The sequence below is a fragment of the Carlito syrichta genome, unplaced genomic scaffold, assembly GCF_000164805.1.
Source record: "Carlito syrichta isolate Samal-C Ts95f unplaced genomic scaffold, Tarsius_syrichta-2.0.1 Scaffold103330, whole genome shotgun sequence".
NCBI lineage: Eukaryota > Metazoa > Chordata > Mammalia > Primates > Tarsiidae > Carlito > Carlito syrichta.
In genome coordinates, this window is record NW_007047426.1 from 151,795 (window position 1) to 175,527 (window position 23,733).

Consider the following 23,733-nt stretch of genomic DNA (forward strand, 5'->3'; position numbering starts at 1 on the left):
AAAAAAAAAAAAAAAAAAAAAATACAGTCTTGATTTTTGGCAAGGGTAACAACAGAATACAATGGAGAAAGAATAGGCTTCACAGCAAATGGTGCTAAGACAACTAAATATCAACATGCAAAAGAATGAAGTTGGACTCCTACCTCACACCATACACAGAAATTAACTTAAAATAAATTACAGACCTAAATGTAAGAGCTACAACTATAAAACTCTTAGAAGAAAATATAAAAGTACATTTTTTGGACCTAGGGTGAGGCAAAACTTTCTTAGGACATCAAACGCACACACAATAAAAGAAAAAAGACAGCTAAATCGAAACTTTTATCAAAACCACAATAAGATATAACTTCACACCTGTCAGAATGGCTACTATCAAAAAGACAAAAGATAACAAGTGTTGGTGAGGATGTAGAAGAAAGAGAGCCTTTGTATACTGCCAGTAAGAATGTAAATTGGTATACTCAATATGAAAAATAGTATATTTTGAGAAGGATCTTCAAAAACTTAAAACAGATCTATCTTATGATTCCGCAACGCCACTTCTGAGCATACATCCAAAGGAAAGGATATCAGTATCTCAAAGTGACATCATACTCCCATATTCACTGCAGCACTATTCACAACAGTCCAGATCTGGAAACACCTAAGTGTCCTTCAATGGATGAGAAAAGAAAATGTGGCATATATACCATGAAACATTACTCAGCCTTAACAAAGGAGAAAATCCTGCCATTTGGGACAACATGAATGAACCTGGAGAACATAATGCTAAGTGAAATAAGTCAGACACAGAAAGAAAAAGCCTGTATGAGCTCACTAATGTGTGGAATATGAAAAAGTTGGCAGAAGCAGAGAGTAGCATGGTGGTTGCCAGGGGCTGGGGCATGGGGAAAATGTGGAAATGTTGGTTAAAGAGTACAAAGTTTCAATCTAGCATAAAAATCTAACTTCTGCGAATCTAATATACAATTTGGTGACTACAGTTAATAAAACTCTATCGTAGGCTGGGTGCTGTGGCTCACGTCTGTAATCCCAGCACTTGGGTAGGCCTAGGTGAGAGAACTGCTTGAGTCCAGGAGTTCAAGACCAGCATAAGCAACCTAAAGAGACCTCATCTCTACAAAAAATAAAAAAATTAAAAAGTGGTCAGGTATAGCGGTGTGTATCTGTAGTCAGGAAGCTGAGGCAGAAGAATCATCTGAGCCCAAGAAGCTGAGGCTGCTATGACTGGGCCACTGCACTCCAGCCTAACAGAATGAGACTCTGACTCAAAAATAATAACATCCTATTGTATACTAGATATTTGCTAAGGAAATAGATCCTTTTAATATTTTTTAAATAAAGACAGGGTCTCCCTGTGTTGCCCAGGCTGGTCTCAAACTCCTGGTCTTAAGTGATCCTCCCACCTCAGCCTCCTAAAGTGATAGTATTACAGGCATGAGCCACCACACCTGGCTGAAAGCACATCATGAATGTTATTACATACACAAAAATGAAAACAATGTGAAATGAGGGATATGCTAATTAGCTCAATTGTGGTAATTATCTTACAATGTATACATATATCAAAACATTTGTGTACTGTAAACAGTATATATAATTTTCATTTGTCAATTATACCTCAGTAAAGCTGGAGGAAATTTTTTTAAGTTTTGTGCTTCAAAAGAGACCATCAAGAAAATAAGAGTCACAGAAAAGTAGAAAACACTTGCATATCTTATATGTGTTTTTTGTATATTGTAGAACATACAAAAAAAACTCTTGCAACTCAATAATAAAAATATAAACCAATTAAAAAATGGACAAAGAATCTGAGTAAGCAGTTTTCCAAAAAAGAACTACAAATGGTCTACAAGCATATGAAAATATGCTCAACATCACTAGCCATCAGGGAAATGCAAATCAGAACCACAATGAGATATAACCTCACACTCACCAGGATGGCTATAATTAAATAAACAAAAACAGAAAAGAACTGCAAGCATGTGGAAAGCTGGCAGTCGCATACACTGCTGACAGGAATGTAAAATGGCACAACAAGCTGGCAATGCCTCTGAAAGTTAAGCAGCGAGATGCCACACGGCCCAGTAACTCCACTCTTCCGAGGTGCATATCCAAGAGATCTGAAAACATCTGTCCACACGAAGACTTGTACACCTATGCTCAAGTAGCATTATTCATGAATAGCTAAAAACGGGAAACTCAAATTTTTATGACACGCTGTAACATGAAGGAGCCTTGAAATTTATGCTGAGTCAAAAAGAAACTAGTCACAAAAGACCACACAGTGTACGATTCCATTTATGAAATATTCAGAAAATAAGCAAAGATATAAACAGAAAGCAGACTGATAGTTGCCTAGAGTTAGGGATGGAGTGAAAAGCAGGGCACCCTGGGGAAGTTGAGATGATGGGTTGGAAGGAGAAGTGACTGCTAACGTGTACCATGATTCTTTTGGGAGCAATGACCATATTCTAAAAGTGGTTGTGTTGATGGTTGTACAACTCTGTGCATATAATAAACTGTACTGAATTTGCACAGAATTGTTTAAATTGATCACATGGGTGAATTATATAATATACAAATCATATCTCAATAAAGCTATTCTACTTTTTTTTTTTTTTTTTTGAGTTGGAGTCTCACTCGGTCACCCAGACTGGAGTGCAGTGGCCACTCCCAGCCACCGCAGCCTCGACCTGCTGGGCTCCGGCAATCCTTCCGCCTCAGCCTTCTGAGTAGCCGGAATTACAGGCACGTGCTACCACGCCCGGCTGATTTTTTGATTTGTTGTAGAGATGAGGTCTCGCCGCCCAGGCGGGTCTCAAACCCGCGGGCTCAGGCAATCCACTCACCTCAGCCTCACAAAGGCGCGGGATTACAGGCTGAGCCACCGAGCCCGGCTTATTCTACTTTTTAAAAACATAATCTAACACCTTAATGAATGGAAGGAGTTCTGGACTTTTCCTATGGTTTTTCCTTTACAAAAACAAATTCCTCCATATATATTATAGCTTGTTTTTACATAATAGGGAAAATATTTTTGAACATTCATAGAGATTATTTTTATGACTAGGATAATCTTTTGTATTGATGTACTAATGTCTCACATTTGAATATTTAAATTCCTTCCAGTTTCTCACTTTCTCACTACTATAAACATCTTAGTAGTCAAGTCTTGGTCAAAATATTTAATTATTTCCTGAGGATAATCTTGTTAGTGGAACTGGTTATTCTACCGGGGCAAAGGTTATAAATATTTCTAATGCTTTTGACACCTATTGACAAATCCTTTTTTTTTTAATAAGAGTCTCTGTCACCCAGGCTGGAATGCAGTGGCACACTCACGGCCACCACAGCCTTGCTAGGCTCAGGGGATCCTTCCACTTCAGCCTTCCAAGTAGTTGGAACTATAGGCGTGTGTCACCACGCCCAGCCAATTTTTTTATTTATTGTAGAGACAAGGTCTCACCAAGTTACCCAGGCTGATCTTAAACCCATGGGCTCAGGCAACCCTCTCACCTCAACCTCCTAAAGTGCTGGGATTACAGGCATGAGCTACCATGCCCAGCTAAATATGTGGTCTTTTTTTTTTTTCAGTCAGAGTCTCTGTCGCCTAGGCTGGAGTGCAGTGGCACACTTCACAGCCACCATAGCCTCGACCCTCTGGGCTCAGGCGAGCCTTCTGTTTCAGCCTCCTAAGTAGCTGGAACCATAGGCATGTGCCACCACGCCTGGCTAATTTTTTATTTATTGTAGAGACGAGGTCTCACTATGTTGCTCGGGCCGGCCTCGAACTCCTGAGCTCAGGCAATCCTCTTGCCTCTGCCTCTCAAAGTGCTAGGATTAAGGCGTGAGCCACCGTGCCCAGCCCACACGTGTATTTTCAACTATGAGGTGTGGGATGGGGTGTCCAGGTCCCTGACCTTCTCTGTACCACATCTACCACAGCACCAACTGCAAAAACGTCACGACGAATTAATAAGTGAGTCAGTGGCACACAGACAGGTTCTGGACATACTGCTGTTCTTCCTTCCTTCTCCCCGTGCCCTTGGCTCCCTCATCACCTCATGACCCATGGAACCTGTTTCTCTGCAGCACCCTGTGTGCTTTTGGCTGCTGCCTTCCTTCCCCCTTTCAAACCTGAGAGCCCAACACCCTATCACAAGGGAATCCTACCAAGTAACCCAACAGCTCTGTAATGTAAAGCACGTGGCCCAGGATGTGTCAGTACTTCCACCTGCAGACAGAGTTGAAGTAAAGTCTGTCCAACTATCTAGGAGGCATGGAGGGATGTCCCGAGCCTGGTTAGCATCAACAGACAGGGGGCTCTGTAACAGAGCAGGGAGGCTGCATCAAGCTTCACCATGACTGGGGAACTATCCATAAGCTGTAAGGTCACCAACCTCCCTTTCGTAACTTGAAGCTCAAGTAGGCCAATATGGCTTTCTAGGCCCCTGATAACAAGAAGCAAATATCTACGAAAGTACTCACTAAAAAACATTAAGCACCATTATAAATTGTCAAATTGCAATTCCTGTGAGTTTAGCTTGAGTCCTTATCCCCTCTGGCCCCTGTGATTAATAATGGGTTTTCTGACAGACAAGTTTCTAGACCAGTAAAGATAAAAGCCAGACTCCTGACAGATGGTGGCCTCCTATCTTGCTAAGGGAGTCAAGCTACAGCCTTTTAATTATAATATGTAGCCCAATTTATAATTATGAACGTATTCCTGAAAGAGTATACTATACATATAAGGCTAAGACTTCCACACCCAGAGTCCCTTTCTAAAAAGTAACTCCAGGAATTCTTGGCCAAAAGTGGACATGCTGGTGTCACCTGAGCCAGGCCACAGCTGAACAGATCAATAATCTGCATTCCAGACCAAAGCAACCTATGAACAAATCCTAAGCACACAAGGGCCATAGGGTCATATGTCTTTAAGGCCCAGCAGACTATAATGGGCTCACTGAAAGCCTGTGGTCCCCAAGGCTGCTCCCTACTGGAAAGTAACTGCCTTAGTCAGGTTTCTCTTCTCTGGGGAGATGAGGCAGCCGAGAGAGTCACAGGCAGAAGCAAACAGGACTCACTGGAATCAGCAGACATGAGTGCCTATTTCTGAAGGAACCACAGGTGTCCATTAAGAGAGTCACTGGCTCAAATCCCAGCTCAGCCACATACTAGCTGGTTGACTTTGGGTAAATTACTTAATTTCTCTAAGCCTCGGTCTTTCTTCTGTAAAGTTGAGATAATGGGTAGGTGCCTATGATAGAATATTCAGAATTGTTGTGAGAACCACATAAAGTGTTCAGCAGAGTCCTTGGCCAGGAAGAACTCTAATGGATGGGCTGTTCTTACTACCTTGTGGATCACTGGAGCTACTGCTCTGCTCCAAGAAGAAGCAAAAAACTGCTCTTACGTCCCGTGTCAACTCCCAGGAAACTCCCAACTCCAAGAGAACCTGAGCACTCTGCAGCCTCTTCCCGCCTCCCTCACTCACCTGCTCAGGTAGACAGTATATTTTTATCCACCCCCACACCCCCCCTTGTTAGAGAGATGTATATGAGGAAGGCCAATGTATTTCAGAGCAGCATACCTGGAGAAATGCAAACCCTGGGGTATCGTCAATCCAAAGTTACCAGGGAAAAGGGGAAAGGCGTTCCTGAACAGTTCTTGCATTTCAGATACAGAAAATACTTACTAAATGCATCTACTGCCTTTGTCATATTGTTCTGGGTAGACCTGAGAAAATAAAATTAAAGAAAAAGAAAGTTTTTCCCTTTGAAAATTAAAAAAAAAGAGAAAGAGAGAAAAAAATATTATCACATTTTCATGTAAAAACCCTGTCCTCTTCAACAGGGGTCTCTAATCCCTGGGCTACAGACCAGTGCTGGTCCGTGGAACCAGGCCACACAGCAGGAGGTGAGCATTGGACTAACAAGTGAAGCTTCCTCTGTATTTACAAGCTGCTCCCTATCGCTCGCCTCCTGTCAGATCAGAAAGGCATTAGAGTCTCATAGGAGGGCAAACCCTACTGTGAACAGCACATGGGAGGGATCTAGGTTGTGCGCTCCTTATGAGAATCTAATGCCTGATGATCTGAGGTAGAGCCGAGGCAGTGATGCTAGCACTGGGGCGCGGCTGCAAATAAAGATCCACGTTAGCAGCGAGATTCAACTACACAGAGACCATAATAAATCAACTGCTTGCAGACTCACAGTAAAACCCTATCAGTGAGTGACAAGTGAGTGGCTGTACTTCAACTGTACATCTGCATCTGGTGGCAGGCTTTAAGACAGAATTCAACACCTATTTTAGTCCACGTGTGGCCCACCCATTATTTTATTTACCACTTCTATCTGTGTCTTTTCTTTCTTCACGGCGAGTTGTACAATCATTTCATTAAACATTACCAAGTAGTAGTAACAGAAATCAAGTGCACAATAAATGTCGTACACTTGAATCACCCTGAAATCATATCCCCCACACTGGTCCATGGAAAAATGTCTTCCACAAAACTGGTCCCTGATGCCAAAAAGGTTGGGGACTGCTGCTCTACAAGGCCTGGCAATATTTCCAGTGCTCCTCAATGCTCCTTGCTCCAAGGTGTTCCTTCTTGGCCCACGTCCTAGCTCCAGCTAACGTGTTTAAAGTGCCTCCTGGGTGCCTCTGTATTCATAACACTGGAAGACTATTCTTCCTTATTAAATTGACTGCATGTGCTTAGGCACATCTTTTTCAGAAATGGTACTTCAGGCATGACAGAAATACCATCTCTCCTGTTATTTCCAAACTGTAAAAATAATCTGTACTTGATTTTCTACACCAAAGGTAAGTTCTTTAGCAATAAAACTCTTCAAAACCATGAATGCCCTCTGTGTGACATGGCTGGGATACAGAACAATCTACTGGGTGAAACACGGGCTTTGAAGTCAGAGTCTTGGTTATGCTACTTATTAGTGGTGTGATTTTAAACAAGTGACTTCATTTCTAGAAGTTTTACTTCTTCGTTTGTAAAATAGGATCACTACCACTTACCTGTGGGAATTAAATAAGATGATATAAGCACAACTGCTAATAAGATCATGGTCAGAAAGTAAGTTTTTTGTGATTTTTTTTTTGAGTTGAAGTCTTACTCTGTCACCCAGACTGGAGTGCAGTGGTCGCTCCAGGCCACCGCAGCCTTGATCTGCTGGGTTCCGGCGATCCTTCCGCTCAGCCTTCCAAGTAGCTGGAACTACAGGCACACGCTACCACACCCAGCTGATTTTTGATTTATTGTAGAGATGAGGTCTCGCCAAGTTGCCCAGGCGGGTCTCAAACCCTCGGGCTCAGGCAATCCACTCACCTCGGCCTCCCAAAGCGCGGGATTACAGACTGAACCACCGAGCCCAGCAAGTTTTTTTTTTTTAATGACATTTCTTATCATACTAGCCAAGTCTACTCTCCTTTACCTTTAAATGACATTGTTTACAAAAAAAGGAACCTAAAAAAAGGAAACTAATAGAGATCTAGTTAACTTAAAAAATAAATTACTGATATAAAAAAAGATATTATGTTCTAATCAATAAGAAAACAATTTTCCTAACCATAAAACTCATGCCTTCCCTAGAAGCAAACACCATTAGACTCATTAACTGGCAGTACCCTCATTTTGTCCTTGGATGGCATCTAATGTAGGATTCCAACATTTTGCTTCTTTCAAAACTTCTTTCAGGCTCCAAGCAAATAAGAACTGATTTATACTCTACAGACCACCAAAATACAATAATTCATTAGCAAATCATTTCCAATTTAATTCAGTGAGATGTTTAACATTAAGTTAGATAACTGCTAATCCTCTCCCAAACTCTCTAATGGCTTCCCATCTCACTCCAGGTAAAAGCCATGACCAACATATCTCTTCTATACTATTTCTCTGCTTTTTATTTCTCCTATTTAAAATACCAGGCCGGGCTCAGTGGCTCAGCCTGTAATCTCAGCACTTTGAGAGGCCAAGGCGAGTGAATTACTTGAGCCTCAGGGTTCAAGACCCACCCGGGCAACTTGGCGAGACCCCATCTCTACAATAAATCAAAAATTAGCCGGGCGTGGTAGTGCGCGCCTGTAGCTCCGGCTACTTGGAAGGCTGAGATGGAAGGATTGCTGGAGCCCAGCAGGTCGAGGCTGTGGCAGCCGGGAGCGTGCCACTGCACTCCAGTCTGGGAGACAGAGTAAGACTCCAACTCAAAAAAAAATTAAATAAATAAAATACCAGATGATGGCTGGGCACAGTAGCTTATGCCTGTAATCCCAGCACTTCAGGAGGCAGCGGCGAGAGAACTGCCTGGGCAACATGGCGGAAACCTTGTCTCTACAATAAATCAAAAAATTTGCTGAGTGTGGTGATGCACACCTGTAGTTCCAGCTACCTGTTAGGCTGAAGAGGAAGGATCATCTGAGCCCAGCAGGTGGAGGCTGCGGTGGCTGTAAGCGTGTCACTGCACTCCAGCCTGGGCGACAGAGTGAGACTCCAACATATATATGTACATACATACATAAAATAAAATACCAGATGGCTGAGGAGTATAGGGTTCCTTTCTGGAGTAATAAAAATGTTCTAAAGTTGGCTACAATGAGGGATCCATAAATACACTAAAAAGTACCGAATTGTACACTTTCCATATGTGAATTGTATGGTGAGTTATAGCTTGATTCTAAAAACCCTTCCTGTTTCTTTTTTCTGTATCTCCAACTAGAAAGTAAGCATTATGAATGACAAATCTGTACCTGTTTTGTACAACACACTATCCTCCAAACAATGCCTGGAATTTTTGAGATACTCAAATGTGGGGAAGAGAGGAAGAAAGGAAGGGAGGAGGAAAGAAAAGGATTAAGGATTAATAGAGGGAGAGAAGCAACTGCCAAAGAAGATATACCTAAAAATCGCCCAGCTAAGGAGTCCTCGAAGATGCAAATTAAGTACTTGAGCTAGCCCTTTTGCATCTTCAAATCTTTTTCAGTGAGGCCTTTAAATAGATCCTTTTAAATCACATCCTATTTATACCTTCAATAGCTTCTAATCATACCAAGAATAAAATGCTAACTCCTTTACCTAGCTTTGACCCTGCCTACTACTTCTACTCCCTCCTTGAAAGCCCACCATCCCCTTCCCACCACCTGGCCTTGGCAAAGGCCACCCGCTGACCTTCCCACCTCACCAGGCAGGTCTCGGGAAGCCACCCACTTCTCCAGTACCTGCCCCTTGATCACTATCTTTCTAACACTTACTTTGATATTTTCTTACATGTATATTGTCTACCACTTCCTGTAAAATTAAATCCCAAAAGAACAGACTTATCTGTCTTGTTCACTCAATATTCCTCAGATGTAGAAGAGGCTGCCACAAGTCAGTGCTATTTGCAGAACAAAGACACGGAAGCTCCAAATCTCTCTTCCTGGGAGACTCAAGAAGAGAGAATGCTAAAAAGGCTGAGCAGTTTTCCTAAAACAGCGGCACCTCATCGCAGTTACATAATCCCTTATCTATCTCCCCCATTCAGCAGTTCCCTAAAAACAGGAATGGGTTACATTTATCCCCATAGGACCAATACCCAACATTTGCTGAATGAATATATGCTTAATTTTTGCTGAATTTGTAGTATTCATCTCCATATTCTCCTTCTCCAATATCTATTGATTTGTGCTTTAAAAAAATATGTAAAATATATGCATACAAACGCACACACACATATACTTATTCAGGCATACCTTGGAGATGTTATAGGTTTGGTTCCAGATCACCACAATAAAGTGAGTCACATAAACTTTTTGGTTTCCCACTACATGTATATCTATGTATATCTCTGTGTGTGTGTGTGTGTGTGTGTGTGTGTGTGTGTGTGTGTGTGCGCGCGCACGCACATACATGTATCTCTGGAGATGGGATCTTGCTATGTTGACCATGCAGGAGTACAGCAGTTATTCACAAGTATAATCATAGCACACTACAGCCTTGAACTCACAGACTCAACCTATCCTCCTGCTTCAGTCTCCTAGGTATGCATCATCAACACCTCACTTCCTACTGTGTAAAAAAGTTACGTTTATAGCATTATATGTACCTTTGTTTAAAAATACTTTATTGCTAAATAGGTTAATGATCAAATGAGCCTTCAGTGAGTCACAATCTTTTTGCTGGTAGAGGGGCTTGCCTCCATGTTGACGGCCGCTGACCAATCAAGGTGGTAGCTGTGGCAATTTCTTAAAATAAGACAATGAAGTTTGCCACACAGATTGACTCTCCCTTCCACAATTAAAAGACTTCTCTGTAGCATGTGATGCTGTTTGATAGTATTTTACTCACAGCAGAACTTCTTTTAAGATTGGAGTCAACCCTCTCAAATCCTGCTGCTGTGTTATCAACTAAGTTTATTTACTATTCTAAATCCATTGTTGTCATTTCAATAATTGTTCACAGCATCTTCACCAGGAATAGATTCCATCTCAAGAAAACCACTTTGCTCATTCATAAGAAGCAACTCCTCATCTATAAAAGTTTGATCATGAGATTGCAGCAATTCAGTCACAGCTTCAGGCTCCACTTTTAATTCTAGCTCCACCACATGTGCAGTGACTTCTTCCACTGAAGTCCTGAACCCCTCAAAGTCATCCATGAGGGTCAGAATCAACTTCTTTCAAATTCTTGTTAATGTTGATATTTTCACATCCTCCCATGAATCATGAATATTCTTAATGGCATCTAGAATGATGAATCCTTTCCAGAAAGTTTTCAACTTAGTTTGCCCAGATCCATCAGAAGAATCAATATCTATGGCAATCGATTACTTATAAAACATATTTCTTAAAAAATAAGACTTGAAGGTTGTAATGACTCCTTGATTCATGGACTGCAGAACAGATGTTGTGTTAGCAGGCATGAAAACATTAATTTATTTGTACATCTCCGTCAGAGCTCTTAGATAACCAGGTGCATTGTTAGTGAGCAGTAGTATTTTGAAAGGAAACTTTTTCTGAGCAGTAGGTCTCAACAATGGGCTTAAAATATTCAGTAAGCCATGGTGTAAACAGATGTGCTGTCATCCAGGCTTCACTGTTTTATTTCTAGAGCACAGGCAGAGTAGATTTAGCATAATTTTTAAGGGCTCAGGGATTTTTGGAATGGTAAAAGAGCAGTGGTTTCAACTCAAAGTCACCAGCCGCATTAGCCCCTTTCAAGAAAGTCAGCCTGTTCTTTGAAGCTTTGAAGCCAGGCATTGACTTCTTTCCAGCTATAAAAGCCCTAGATGGCATCCTCTTCCAATGTAAGGCCATTTCATCTGCACTGAAAATCTGTTTGGTGTTGCCTCCTTCACCCAATGATCTTAACTAGATCTTCTAGACAACTTACTGCAGCTTCTACATCACCTTGCACTTTTATGTGGAGACAACTTCTTTCCTTAAACCTCATGAACCAATGCCTGCTAGCTTCAAACTTCTTCTGCAGTTTCCCTATCCCTCTCAGCCTTCACAGAATTAAAGAGAGTGAGGGCCTTGCTCTAAAGTAGGCTCTGGCTTAAGGGAATGCTGTGACTGGTCTGATCTTCTTTCCAGACCACTAAAACTTTCTCCATAACAGTAATAAGGCTATTTCATTTTCTTCTCACTGTGTGCTCCCTGGAGTAGCACTTTTAATTTCCTTCAAGAACTTTTCCTTTTGCATCCACAACTTGGCTAATAGTTTGGTGCAAGAGGCCTAGCTTTTGGCCTGTCTCAACTTTCTACATGCCTTCCTCACTAAGTTTAATCATTTTTTTTTTTTTTTGAGTTACAGTCTCACTCTGTCACCCAGACTGGAGGGCAGTGGCCGCTCCCGGCCACCGCAGCCTCGACCTGCTGGGCTCCGGCGATTCTTCCACCTCAGCCTTCCGAGTACCTGGAACTACAGGCGTGTGCTACCACACCCGGCTAATTTTTTGATTTATTGTAGAGATGAGGTCTCACCAAGTTGCCCAGGCGGGTCTCGAACCCGTGGGCTCAGGCAATCCATTCACCTCAGCCTCCCAAAGCATGGAGGAATTATAGGCTGAGCCACCGAGCGCAGCTAATTTAATCATTTCTTGCTTTTGATTTAAAGTGAGAGACAGAGCCGGGCTTGGTGGCTCAGCCTGAAGTCTGCACCTTTGGGAGGCTGAGGTGAGTGGATTGCCTGAGCCCACGGGTTCGAGATCCGCCTGGCCAACTTGGCAAGACCTCATCTCTACAATAAATCAAAAAATTAGCCGGGCATAGTAGCACACGCCTGTAGTTCCAGCTACTTGGAAGGCTGAGGCGGAAGGATCGCCGGAGCCTAGCAGGTCGAGGCTGCAGTGGCCAGGAGCGGCCACTGTACTCCAGTCTGGGCAACAGAGTGAGACTCCAACTCAAAAAAAAAACCCAAAAAACAAAGATCATCATTTTATACAGACATGATTTGTGGTGCCCCAAAACTGCAATAGTAACATCAAAAACCACTGATCACAGATATAATAATGAAAAAGTTTGAAATATTGAGAGAATAATCAAAATGTGACAAAGAGAAACAAAGTGAGCATGTGCTGTAGAAAAAATGGCATCAATAGACTTGCTCAAAGCAGGGCTGCCACAAACTTCCAATTTGTAAAAAATGCAATGGGCCGGGCTCAATGGCTCAGCCTATAATCCCAGTACTCTGGGAGGCCAAGGCAAATGGATTGCCTGAGCCTGCGGGTTTGAAACCAGCTCAGGCTACTTGGTGAGACCTCATCAGTACAATAAATAAAAAATTGGCCGGGCATGGTAGTGCATGCCTGTAGTTCCAGCTACTTGGAAGGCTGAGGCAGAAGGAGCACGGAGCCCAGCAGTTTGACGCTGAAGTGGTCATGACTGTGCCACAGCACTTCAGCCTGGGCAACAAAGTGAGACTCCAACTCAAAAAAAAAAAAAAATGCAATGAAGTACAATAAAAAGATGATCAATAAAACGAGGTATGTGAGTATAGACAAATCAAAATACCACTTCTCTTTTGCTTTCAACAAACTTAGTACAAATTTTGAACACCTTAAGGCTATTATGACTGGAGAATTTTAGGCAGCAAAGAATGCTCAATGCAAAAGCTTTAATGATGGATATAACGACACAAGGCAATTTTCTCAATTTATCAACTCACAAAGCAAAACGAGGGTAACAAAGGTTAATTTCTCATTTCCCCTTCCTCAAAACTAGATGACATTGCAGAGAAATCGCCTGTGATGTTTTCAAAAGTGTCAGTTATCTTTGAAATGTGCTCAGGCAATTTACAAAGTTTACAAAAACACAAGTCAATATAATCACGTTCCTGGGACTACTTTCTGGAAAACCACCTGTGCAGGCTGGTGCAAGAGCCTAGTAGTAACCAAGACTCCTCTGTGACAGCTGTTGTGGGTCTTGCCACTCACTCATGCCACAGGAATCAGAAAACTTTAGAGCTGGACCACAAAAACAGTAACGTAGGGCAAAGACCATTTTTGGTCTCACTTTCTAAGCGCATATCCTTGCAGATGAAAACACATGATTGGAAGGCCAAGGTGGAAGGACTGCCTGAGACCAGAGGTTCAAGAACAGCCTGGACAACTGGGCAAGACCTCTTCTCTACCATAAATCAAAAAATTAGTTTGGCGTGGTAGTGCATGCCTGTAGTTCCAGATACTTGGAAGGCTGAGGCGAAAGGACAGCCGGAGCCCAGTAGGCTAATGTTGGGGTGGCCATGAGCATGCCACTGCACTCCAGCCTGAGTGACAGAGTGAGACTCCAACTCAAAAAAAAAAGAAAGAAAAGAAACCACATGAGACGTGTGCTGAGCAGAATGAGAAAATGAAGGCCTAGAGACACAAAGGGGATTCCAGCCACTGTTCAGGGTCACACGCACGTCAGTGACAGAGGAGGAACAGACTTAACTACCCTTTCCCCAACTCCCTTCCTCTGTTGAACTTTTATTTCGTCCTCCTTCACAGCTCTCTGTCTTCTTCCTTTTTTATTTGCTTGAAATTTTCCCTCAGTAGTGGGAATCTGCCAGTGGGGGGGGGCACACTTCATCAACAAGGGTACCTGCATAATGAACATTTGTATACCTAACCCTGAATTGTACCCCATATCTTTAAAATAAAAAAATTCAAAAATAAATAAAAAATAAAATAAAATGGGAAGAAAATATCCACAGTGAAATTTATAGATCAGCTTAAATATTGTAAATATATGTGAGCATTGTGTACATTGTACTGAACTGTGTAGATATTAGAAGATATTATTTCATAGGAACGAGAGTTTCAAACTAAAGGTACTGATGATCAAATGCCAGCCAGCATCCAAGCCTCTCAGGCCAGTCCTTGGAGTAATGGGTCTTCCTTGCAGTCGGAAGCTATTAGTTTGCAGGTGTCTGCTGACTCTGCCTACCTCTGAAGCCAGTCCTCAGCTTACCTCCACTTTCCTCATAATGCAGCCCAGGATAAGTTAGAGTGGCTATATTAACAAGATTACCATCTGCAATAGGGTGAACTGTGCCTTGAATTATAAAGATCCTAATGGAGCGAGACTCATCTGTCACCACTAGGACAAAGGCAGACAGCTTGGGGGGACTGGCAGCAAACAGGGCCAGAAGGAGAGGCGGGGAAGACTCATGTCTTCCCCAAGAAAGGGGGTGTGATTTAAAGAATAAATGATCTCTTGTGTGCCACCACCCCCCCCAAAAAAAAAAAAGAAAAGAAAACTTTTCCCTCATGTCTACCCATGGTAACTTACAGGGAAGATCAAATATCAGTTAGGGCTCAACAAGTTGGTAGTCTCTAGACTAAATCTTTTTTTTTTTTTTTTTTTTTTTTTGAGTTAAAGTCTCACTTTGTCCCCAAGCTGGAGTGCAATCACAGCTCACTGCAGTCTCCAACTCCTGGATTCAGGCAATCCTTCTGCCTCGGCCTCCTAAGTAGCTGGGACTACAGGTACACGCCACCAAGCATGGCTACTTTTTTTTTTTAATTTTTGTAGAGATGAGGTCTCACTATGTTGCCCAGGCAGGTCTTCAAGCAATCCTCCTGCCTTGGCCTCCCAAAGGGCTGGGATTATAGACGTGAACCAGTGCGTCCAGACCCTTCAAAATCTATTTTAAAAGAAAAAGAAATGTTTCCAACTTCTTACTCATTGACTTCCAGGTCCTGATCATCAGAAGATTCATCTTCTCCTAGGACATTTTCAGAGTCTGGTTTCCGAATGAGAAAGAAGAGAACTGTCCCCACAAGGCTAATCACTGTTAGGGCAATAAACACTGTTCTTCGGTCACTCTCTAAGAGAAAAATAAGAAGCTAGGTAGCATCAACCAAACAATTCCAGAATTAGTACTATGTCAAAGTATTGTTTGTACACATCAAAACACTTTCTCATTATATTTCTAATTTAATGCATCAGTAAAAACTTAGGACAAGGAGACAAATAGGACACCTTTGCCTTTGTCTTTCAGTTAGAAAAACACTAATAAGTCAAAGAAAAGCAGGACAAGAGCTTAATCATGTTGTTTTAATTTTTAAAAAAAGAAGCCTGGGCTCAGTGGCTCAGCCTGTAATCTTTGGAAGGCCAAGGTAAGTGAATTGCCTAAGCCCACGGGTTCGAGACCAGCCCAAGCAACTTGGTAAGACCTCATCTCTACAATAAAAAATAAAAAAAAAAAATAAGCCGGGTGTGGTAGTACGTGTCTGTAGTCCTAACTACTTGGAAGGCTGAGGTGGAAGGATCGCTGGAGCCCAGTAGATCAACGCTGAGGTGGCCGTGAGTATGCCACTGCACTCCAGCCTGGGCAACAAAGTGAGACTCCAAAAAAAAAAAAGGCCAGGCGCAGTAGCTCACACCTATAATCCCAGCACTTTGGGAGGCAGAGGTGAAAGGACCACCTGAGCCCATAGGTTCAAGACCAACCTGGGCAACTTGGCAAGATCTCATCTCTACAATAAATTTTTAAAAATTTGCCGGGTATAGTGGCACATACATGTTCCAGCTACTTGGAAGGCTGAAGCAGAAGGATTGCCTGATCCCAGCAGGTCAAAGCTGCGGTGGATGTGATCATGCCACTGCACTCCAGCCTGGGGGACAGAGAGAGACTCCAACCCAAAACAAAACTGTACAGAGAAACAACTGAGCATTCAAAAGTATTCTGACAACTGAATAGTACATTCATATGTAGCATAATCTTCACTCATACCTCGAGATGCCACCTGAAGCACAGTCATAAACTATTATCCTAGTTTAATAATATAAACCAAGGAAAAGGCTTACTAAAGGCTAAAATCTGAGAGGACCTGAGGTATCAAAGTTCATTAGAACAGTGTTGAAAAAACAATAAGAACTTCTATAGAACTGCTATTATGCTTTGAATATATTTGAATAAAGCAATGTAAATAAAACAAACCTGATATGTGAGTTTTCCCTTGCCAGGCAAAATATATGTAGAGATTTCCAAAGAACAAGCTGGAGGAAGAAAAGGGAGGAGAGGCTGTTGGGAAATTATTTTAATATTTATGGTTTTTAAAAAATAATTATTCCCATTATGTGTTGTGAGAGAGACACATGATTTTTAAAGTATCTACCTACCCTGGGTAATTTAAAAGTATCAACTCCACCCTGACTCTGATAAACTTAACTGATCCAGATGGAATTCCTTCCATGTGACAGTAACCTGATTCAGAGTCGCCTTGCAGATAAGACTTGACTCACTTTGAAACATGTGATTTATTACAACTCTGGAAATGACTCTGTGGAAACAAGCTTATGCTAAATTTAAATAATCTGTGAGAAAAAAATTCAAATGTAGTTATCTGCATCTAATCAGATATTTTATTTAGCATATTTTCCTAGAAAAGGAATCATTCACTTACACTCCTGTTTCTTAAAACCTAAACATTTGCAGGCTTGGAATGGTGGCCAAGGCAGGAGGATCACTTGAAGCCAAGAGTTTGATACCAGCCTGGTCAACATAGCAAGACCCCATCTCTACAAATAAATACAAAAATTGGCTGGGCGGGTAATGTGCACGTATAGTCCCAACTACTAGGGAGGAAGGAGGTTGAGGCAGGAGGATCCCTTGAGCTCAGGAGAATGAGGCTGAGTGAGCTATGATTGCATCACTGCATTCTAGCCTCGGTGACAAAGTGAGATCTTGTCTTAAAAAAAAAAAATGTCCAGGGATGGTGACTCATGTCTATAATCCCAGCACTTGGGGAGGCTAAGGTGAGAGGATTGCCTGAGCCCATAGATTCCAGACCAGCCTGGGCAACTTGGTGAGACCTCATCTCTACAGTAAGTAAAAAAAAAAAAAAAATTAGCTGGGTGTGGTGGCACATGCCCGTAGTTCCAGCTACTTGGAAGGCTGAGAGGAAGGATCACCTAAACCCAGCAGGTCGAGGCTTCAGTGGCTGTGAGCAAACCATAGCATTCTAGCCTGGGCAACAGAGTGAGGCTCCAACTTAAAAAAAAAAGGAAGCTAAACATTTGAATTTGTTAAGGCTTGTCAAGACTAAAATTTTAGGCAAGATTCATAAAGTTAACTTCTCAGTACAGATTTCTGAAATCCAACAGTCAAAAGTAGAATAGCCAGGCACAGTGGCTCACACCTGTAATCTTAGCACTTTGGGAGGCCAAGGCGAGACGATTGCCTGAGACTAGCCTGGGCAACTTGGCGAAGCCTCATCGCTACAATAAATCAAAAAATTATCCAGGTGTGGTAGCACATGCCTGTGGTTCCAGTTACTTGGAAGGCTGAGGCAAAAGGATCGCTTGAGCCCAGCAGGTCAGGTTGCAGAGGCTGTGACCCTGCCACTGCACTTCAGCCTGGGCAACAGTGTGACTCTGACTCAAAAACAAAACAAAACAAAAAAAGTAGAATAATTGTTTTGCTTCTTTCTTAAGATGCAATATGCTATATTGTCCAGTACTGGTATAATTAGTCTCGCTTTTGAATTTTAGTGTACTTGTTAATAGCTGTCAGGTAGTATAGCTTGATAGTAAGGATGTGCTCTTTGAAGTCTAGATAACAATGGTTTAAATTGGATAAGGTACATAACTTCCCCCCCAACCCTTTGTAAGCTGGGGCTACCAGTGCACACCACCATGTCTGGTTAACTTTTTTTTTTTTTTAATTTTTTGTAGAGACAGAGTCTCCCTAAATAGCCCAGCTGGTCTTGAACTCCTGGCTTCAAGTGATTCTTTTGCCTCGCCTCCCAAAGTACTGGGATTACTGGCACGAGTCACTGTGCCTGGCCATCACTACAAGTAACTCCATAAAATTTTCAATCTGTACCACATTCAGATAGAACTTAAATCATGTAACATAGAAGATCTGAATTTTCAACCGAAGACCTAAAAACTGGTATGACTGGTGTGTCAAAGGAAAGGCAGAGTTTCAAAAAGATTATTACCTAGACTGCAGAAGTGCCCAGAAAATTCCACTGTTTCTCCCAATAGTGTGCTCATCTGAATTTATTGTCAGGCAGTTTCCTTGTGCTGTCCAAAGCACTAAAATTTAAATCAAAAGTTTATCAAGGAAATGAAATCACTTAGCTTTACATGCAAAACACATAAATGATACCTTTAGAGGCCCCAGAAAAGAAAACAGAGAAGATAAAACTTAAAATGCTTACCAGCAGCAGCAATTCCAATGAAAACAGAGGCTGTGTAGAAGGACCATGGGAAAGGCTGGATAAAAACGGCAATGTACATGCTAAAATATAACAGGTCAATGTATTACAGTCACACAATACCTGAAATAGAATGCCAATTATACCTTCTAGGATTCAATTCTGAGGGATCTCTTCTTGTAAACTCAACTCGTAAAGGACTCAAAAAAAAGGGGGACAAGCTGGGCTCGGTGGCTCAGCCTGTAATCCTGCGCCTTTGGGAGGCTGAGGTGAGTAGATTGCCTGAGCCCGCGGGTTCGAGACCCGCCTGGGCAGCGAGACCTCATCTCTACGATAAATCAAAAAATCAGCCGGGCGTGGTAGCGCATGCCTGTAATTCCGGCTACTTGGAAGGCTGAGGCAGAAGGATCGCCGGAGCCCAGCAGGTCGAGGCTGCGGTGTCCGGGAGCGGCCACTGCACTCCAGTCTGGGCGACAGAGTGACTCCAACTCAAAAAAAAAAGGGGGGCGGGGGACAAATTCGACTTACTCATTTCTTAACTTACTTTTTCAAATTTGTAAAGCCAAACATTTTATATTTTGCCTTTACCAAAAGCTTAGCACAGGATAGAACTGTAGTTCTAGAGCCCAGCAAAACATTACTTCATATGAATCCCTGTTAGACAACTGACAGAAGATAAGATTATTTCATGGGATGTTCTTTGCAGACCTTAAGAAGAGATTTTTGGATACTATTTTTATTAATAGTAAAACAAAAGCAGATATACACACATCCCATCTCATTAGAACAACATGGTATCCCTGATCAACAGACAGGGAGCCCAAATCCCCCAAATACCACCTATATTTTATTCAATCCAAGTCTGCAAGTTCTTGTAAAAAGTTTACTATGTGCTTGAGAGATGCTGAAAGTGTTCTAATTAACTAAGTGAAAGATTATATTACACTACTCACCTATAAAACAAACCACTGGCAAACATAGAGAGTTGAGGTCCTACAATGGCAACTACTGAAGGTGTAATCAAATTGGAAGCAGAGAACACTCCATAAATTATTGCCATGCTGCACATACAATAGATGGAAAAAAAGAACAAAATCCTCAAGCACTGTTAAAGTTCACTTTTCAAAGCCTAGAGTCTATAGATTTTGCAACCAACATTCATATTCTTTAGTCAGCATTTATGATAACTGTCACTAAATTGAATACCATATTAAAAGTTTTCATCTGTACAAAACATAGGAGTCCTCTCAATTGTCTTTGAATGTTTGCCTATGACACATTTTTAATGTATTGGTCAATTATAATAATAGCTAATACATAACAAGCACTGTGCCAAGTACCTTATATATATATTTTTTAAATCCTAACATCTCTAGGAAGCAGGTATTATTATATTCATTTTAGAGAAAAGAAAACTGTCATATAGTGGAGTTAAGTAACTTGCTAGAAGTCCAGCTGGGTGACTGGTGAATGTCAAGCCAGGACTCCATGACTCCAGAGGCCCTAGTCAGCCAGTCGGCTCTTACAACCTTAGCCTACAACTCCTGGCAACTGCATGACATTTCTCTGCTATAAATAACTCACAAAGTTATAACTCACTTAAACCAGAGTTTACTTAACACAATCTAACGGTCTCACTTGAACATTACTCAATTACAATTGATCCAGCCCCAGTATATGTATCTTGTACAAAGTGGAATTAAAACCATTTAAAGGGTCATGAATTCACTTACAAGGGTTCATAAACCCAAAGTAAATTACTCCTTGGCTTTTATGAATCTCTCAAATACCAAATATGCTTTTTCATTTGTTCTTTAGAATACACATGAAGACAAAGCACTACAAAAGTTATTATTAATCACTTAGAAAAATTAACAGTAATATCTCTTCATTCTCAAATGTCATATAGAAAGTTTGGGATAGGTAATAAAGAACCAAGTAAGAGTTGTGGGGTGGGGGCGTGCCATGATCTAAGATCTAACTATAGAGAAATTAAGAAACCTGTTTCTATAGCATATACAGCACACAGCATTTCAAAACAACACGCTGTAAACAATAAATACATGCAATTTTTATTCGTTAATTTAAAAAATAGTTTTAAAGAGAGGAACCTGTTTGTGTTTACATACATGGAATGTATTACATTCCCAGATCCAATCACAAGTTCCTAGTGACCTACAAAGGTCTTTTCATTTTCCCCATCTGTAAAATTGGGACTAAACACCTAACTAAAATCTAAAAGCTCCTGATAAAATATATTACTCATTATGTAATTAAAAAACTGAATGATCAAATGTTTCAAGAACCACATAAAACTTCTGTTTAGGATTGGAAAAATGTAATCATGACGATACTTAATGCTTATTCAATGCCATGCACTGTGCCAAGCGCTTTACATGCATTATCCGAGCAAAAAACTGGACCCATGGAAATAACCTGCCTAAGATAAAGCAATCACATAGTAAAGCCAGGATTCCACAGAAAACCTAAAATCATCACCTTTATTCTATTATGTTCTCTCAAATAGTCTAGCTGCCCAGAAGAGAGAAAGCAACCACCACTAATTCAATCACAATATTTTATTTCTGGTGATTCTGATGAAACTTAAGCAACTACTGTTAAATGTAAAGTAAAATCATTCATACAGTGCAATACCTGGTATATCCACTGCCGTGAAAATCTGTGCTGTTTAAGCTCCTGATGACAGTTTGCTGTGTGGAAGATAAAACTAATCACCAAAAATGTTTTGCACTCTTCTTACTTCTTGGAAAGTATGATTCCAAGTACTCAAAAAAAGAATAAAGTCAAAGTTTGCAACTCTTAATACTATGAGAAGATACTATGAGAAAAGAAAAAGAACTGGAGAAGGCAAACCAATGACAGGGAGGGGGGAAGGGCAACCCAGCTGTTAACTATGTCTTGAGTTTATTTCCTTAACCATCCAAGTTCTAAGCTTAATACAGACAAGAAATAAAATAACTAGGTCAATGTCAAACGCCAAACCAAATCGGATAAATAAACGATAGTGTCTTACACTCCATACAGGAGAAATGTCTGACACAAGAAATCAAACCTAATCATAACAAAGGAGGAAAGTTAGGTAGCAAAATAAAAGGTGCAATTTAAGCGCTCTATTAGATAGAACTAACGTTTATTATCATTATTGAAATGCATTATGATAGGCACTTAAAAGGAGGGAGAACAAATTCCCAACTCACCGCCACATTTCCACAAGTTTGAAAGGCAGTGAACATAAACATAAAGGCAACTCCTAAAATAATGATGTTGAAAAGCTTTTTAGATTCCGGGGACATTTTGGCTCAGCTCTGCCGGAGGTCAGCAGCAGCCCAGGGCAGTCGGCTCTCCTCGGGACGAACCCACTGACAATCCTGGGGAAGGAAATGAGATGGTGAAAGCAAAAGGCAGACGCAGGAGCAAGGCAGCCAAGCTGTCAACTTCCAGTTCTTGGATGAGAATCCCGGGCTAGAGTGAATTTCTCCGACCGGCAAGTTAAGACATTCCTAGGATACGATCCGAGTACGGAAGAGCCCAACACCCAAGGCAGCGCCAAGAACGTAGTTGTTCCAGATTGAGGGGCCCACGAGAGGGATTAAGGGACCAAGGGCGAGCTGCAGCGGCCCTCGCGGCCCCGCCCTCGGGGCCAGACTCACCGCAGGTCAGGCGACCGGGTCACCTGACCGCCGCCGGCCCGCGGCCCGCTGGGAAATGTAGTCCCGGATGGCCCGGGCCGCGCAGGCGCGCGCCGAGAGCTCTCCGCCCCCTGGGAAGGGGAGGCCGAGCCCACGGGTCAGGGGAAAGCGGGACTGGGAAGCAAAACCCGGCGAAGAATAGTCGAGTATTGTTGGAGGGGGTCTAGAGACGACGTAGCGTCATCTGAAATGGCTGGGGACACAGCGGAAAACGGGGGGAGAGCACCCCTCTGACGGCGGAGGAGGAGACGCTGAGGACCGAACGAGCCGGGATACCGGCTTGGAAAAAAAAGGCGGGGCCCACATGGGGAGCACTTCCTCTTCCTCCTGCCCGAGCTCTCGTGTCTTGCCTCTCCGACGGAAAGAGCGTTTCGCGGGCTTTCCAACTGCCCACTAATTCCGCTCCCCCTCCCGCCGGCAGTGACTCCGCGCTTTTCGGCCCGCCCGCCGGCTTCTGCGCAGGCGCTTCAGGCAGGGGCGGGGCGCGCGGCAGCGACGTTAACGAGGCGGGGCGCGGCGGGCCAATCAGAAGATTCATTTCCGGGTGGCGCGGGCGCCATTTTGTGGGGAGGAATATAAGCAGGCGCTGGGGCCGGCCGTCCGCCCAGTTGTCGCTCAGGTGCGTCCGCTGGAGGGTCTCTCCCGTGGCCTCCCCCGCTCGGCCTGTCCTAGCGCTCCCCACGCGGAAGGCAACTGCCAGAGAGGAGGCGCGGCGTCGCACCGCCCAGAGCTGAGCAAGCCGGCGCCCGTTCGCGAGGCCCCGGGCCGCCTCTCGGAGCCATGAGCTACGGCCGCCCCCCTCCCGATGTGGAGGGCATGACCTCCCTCAAGGTGGACAACCTGACCTACCGCACCTCGCCGGACACGCTGAGGCGCGTCTTCGAGAAGTACGGGCGCGTGGGCGACGTGTACATCCCGCGGGACCGCTACACCAAGGAGTCCCGCGGCTTCGCCTTCGTCCGCTTCCACGACAAACGCGACGCCGAGGACGCCATGGATGCCATGGACGGGGCGGTGCTGGACGGCCGCGAGCTGCGCGTGCAGATGGCGCGCTACGGCCGTCCCCCCGACTCGCACCACAGCCGCCGGGGACCGCCACCCCGCCGATACGGGGGCGGCGGCTACGGGCGCCGGAGTCGAAGGTGAGCCGGGCGGCGGCGGCGCGCGGGCGCGCGGAGGGCCGGGCGGCCTCACAAAAGGTCCGCGGCGGAGCACGTGGTGCCTGCGGGGCGGGGCGCTGCCGCTTTCTCGCCCCTCCGGGCCGCGCCCCCTCCTCGGCCTGGCTGCCGGTGGGTTGTTGACCGTGGACCGATTTTTTTTTTTTTTTTTTTTTTTTTTTTTTTTTTTTTTTTTTTTTTTTTATTTTTTTTATA

General features: G+C 43.1%; 2 protein-coding genes across 3 annotated transcripts in view; one reads left to right on the top strand and one right to left on the bottom strand.

Moving 5' to 3' along the window:
• MFSD11 (major facilitator superfamily domain containing 11) overlaps positions 1-23,630 on the bottom strand; it is a 39,868-nt gene extending 16,238 nt beyond the window's left edge. The window contains exons 1-9 of one of the 2 annotated variants that reach the window (XM_021715877.1): positions 23,210-23,630; positions 21,869-22,039; positions 21,306-21,361; positions 19,604-19,711; positions 18,654-18,733; positions 18,432-18,528; positions 16,427-16,485; positions 15,166-15,310; positions 5,702-5,742 (exon numbers count right to left, since the gene is read on the bottom strand). In XM_021715877.1, the coding sequence (XP_021571552.1) occupies positions 5,702-5,742; positions 15,166-15,310; positions 16,427-16,485; positions 18,432-18,528; positions 18,654-18,733; positions 19,604-19,711; positions 21,306-21,361; positions 21,869-21,964 (682 nt within the window). In that variant the 5' untranslated portion in view covers positions 21,965-22,039; positions 23,210-23,630. Of the gene's footprint in view, positions 1-5,701; positions 5,743-15,165; positions 15,311-16,426; positions 16,486-18,431; positions 18,529-18,653; positions 18,734-19,603; positions 19,712-21,305; positions 21,362-21,868; positions 22,040-22,153; positions 22,320-23,209 lie in introns of those variants that run through there. The other variant, XM_021715872.1, reaches the window with a different exon arrangement.
• SRSF2 (serine and arginine rich splicing factor 2) overlaps positions 22,889-23,733 on the top strand; it is a 3,254-nt gene continuing 2,409 nt past the window's right edge. Inside the window, 1 exon segment of the mRNA XM_008065231.2 lies at positions 22,889-23,562. Within this exon segment, the coding sequence (XP_008063422.1) occupies positions 23,141-23,562 (422 nt within the window). The 5' untranslated portion in view covers positions 22,889-23,140.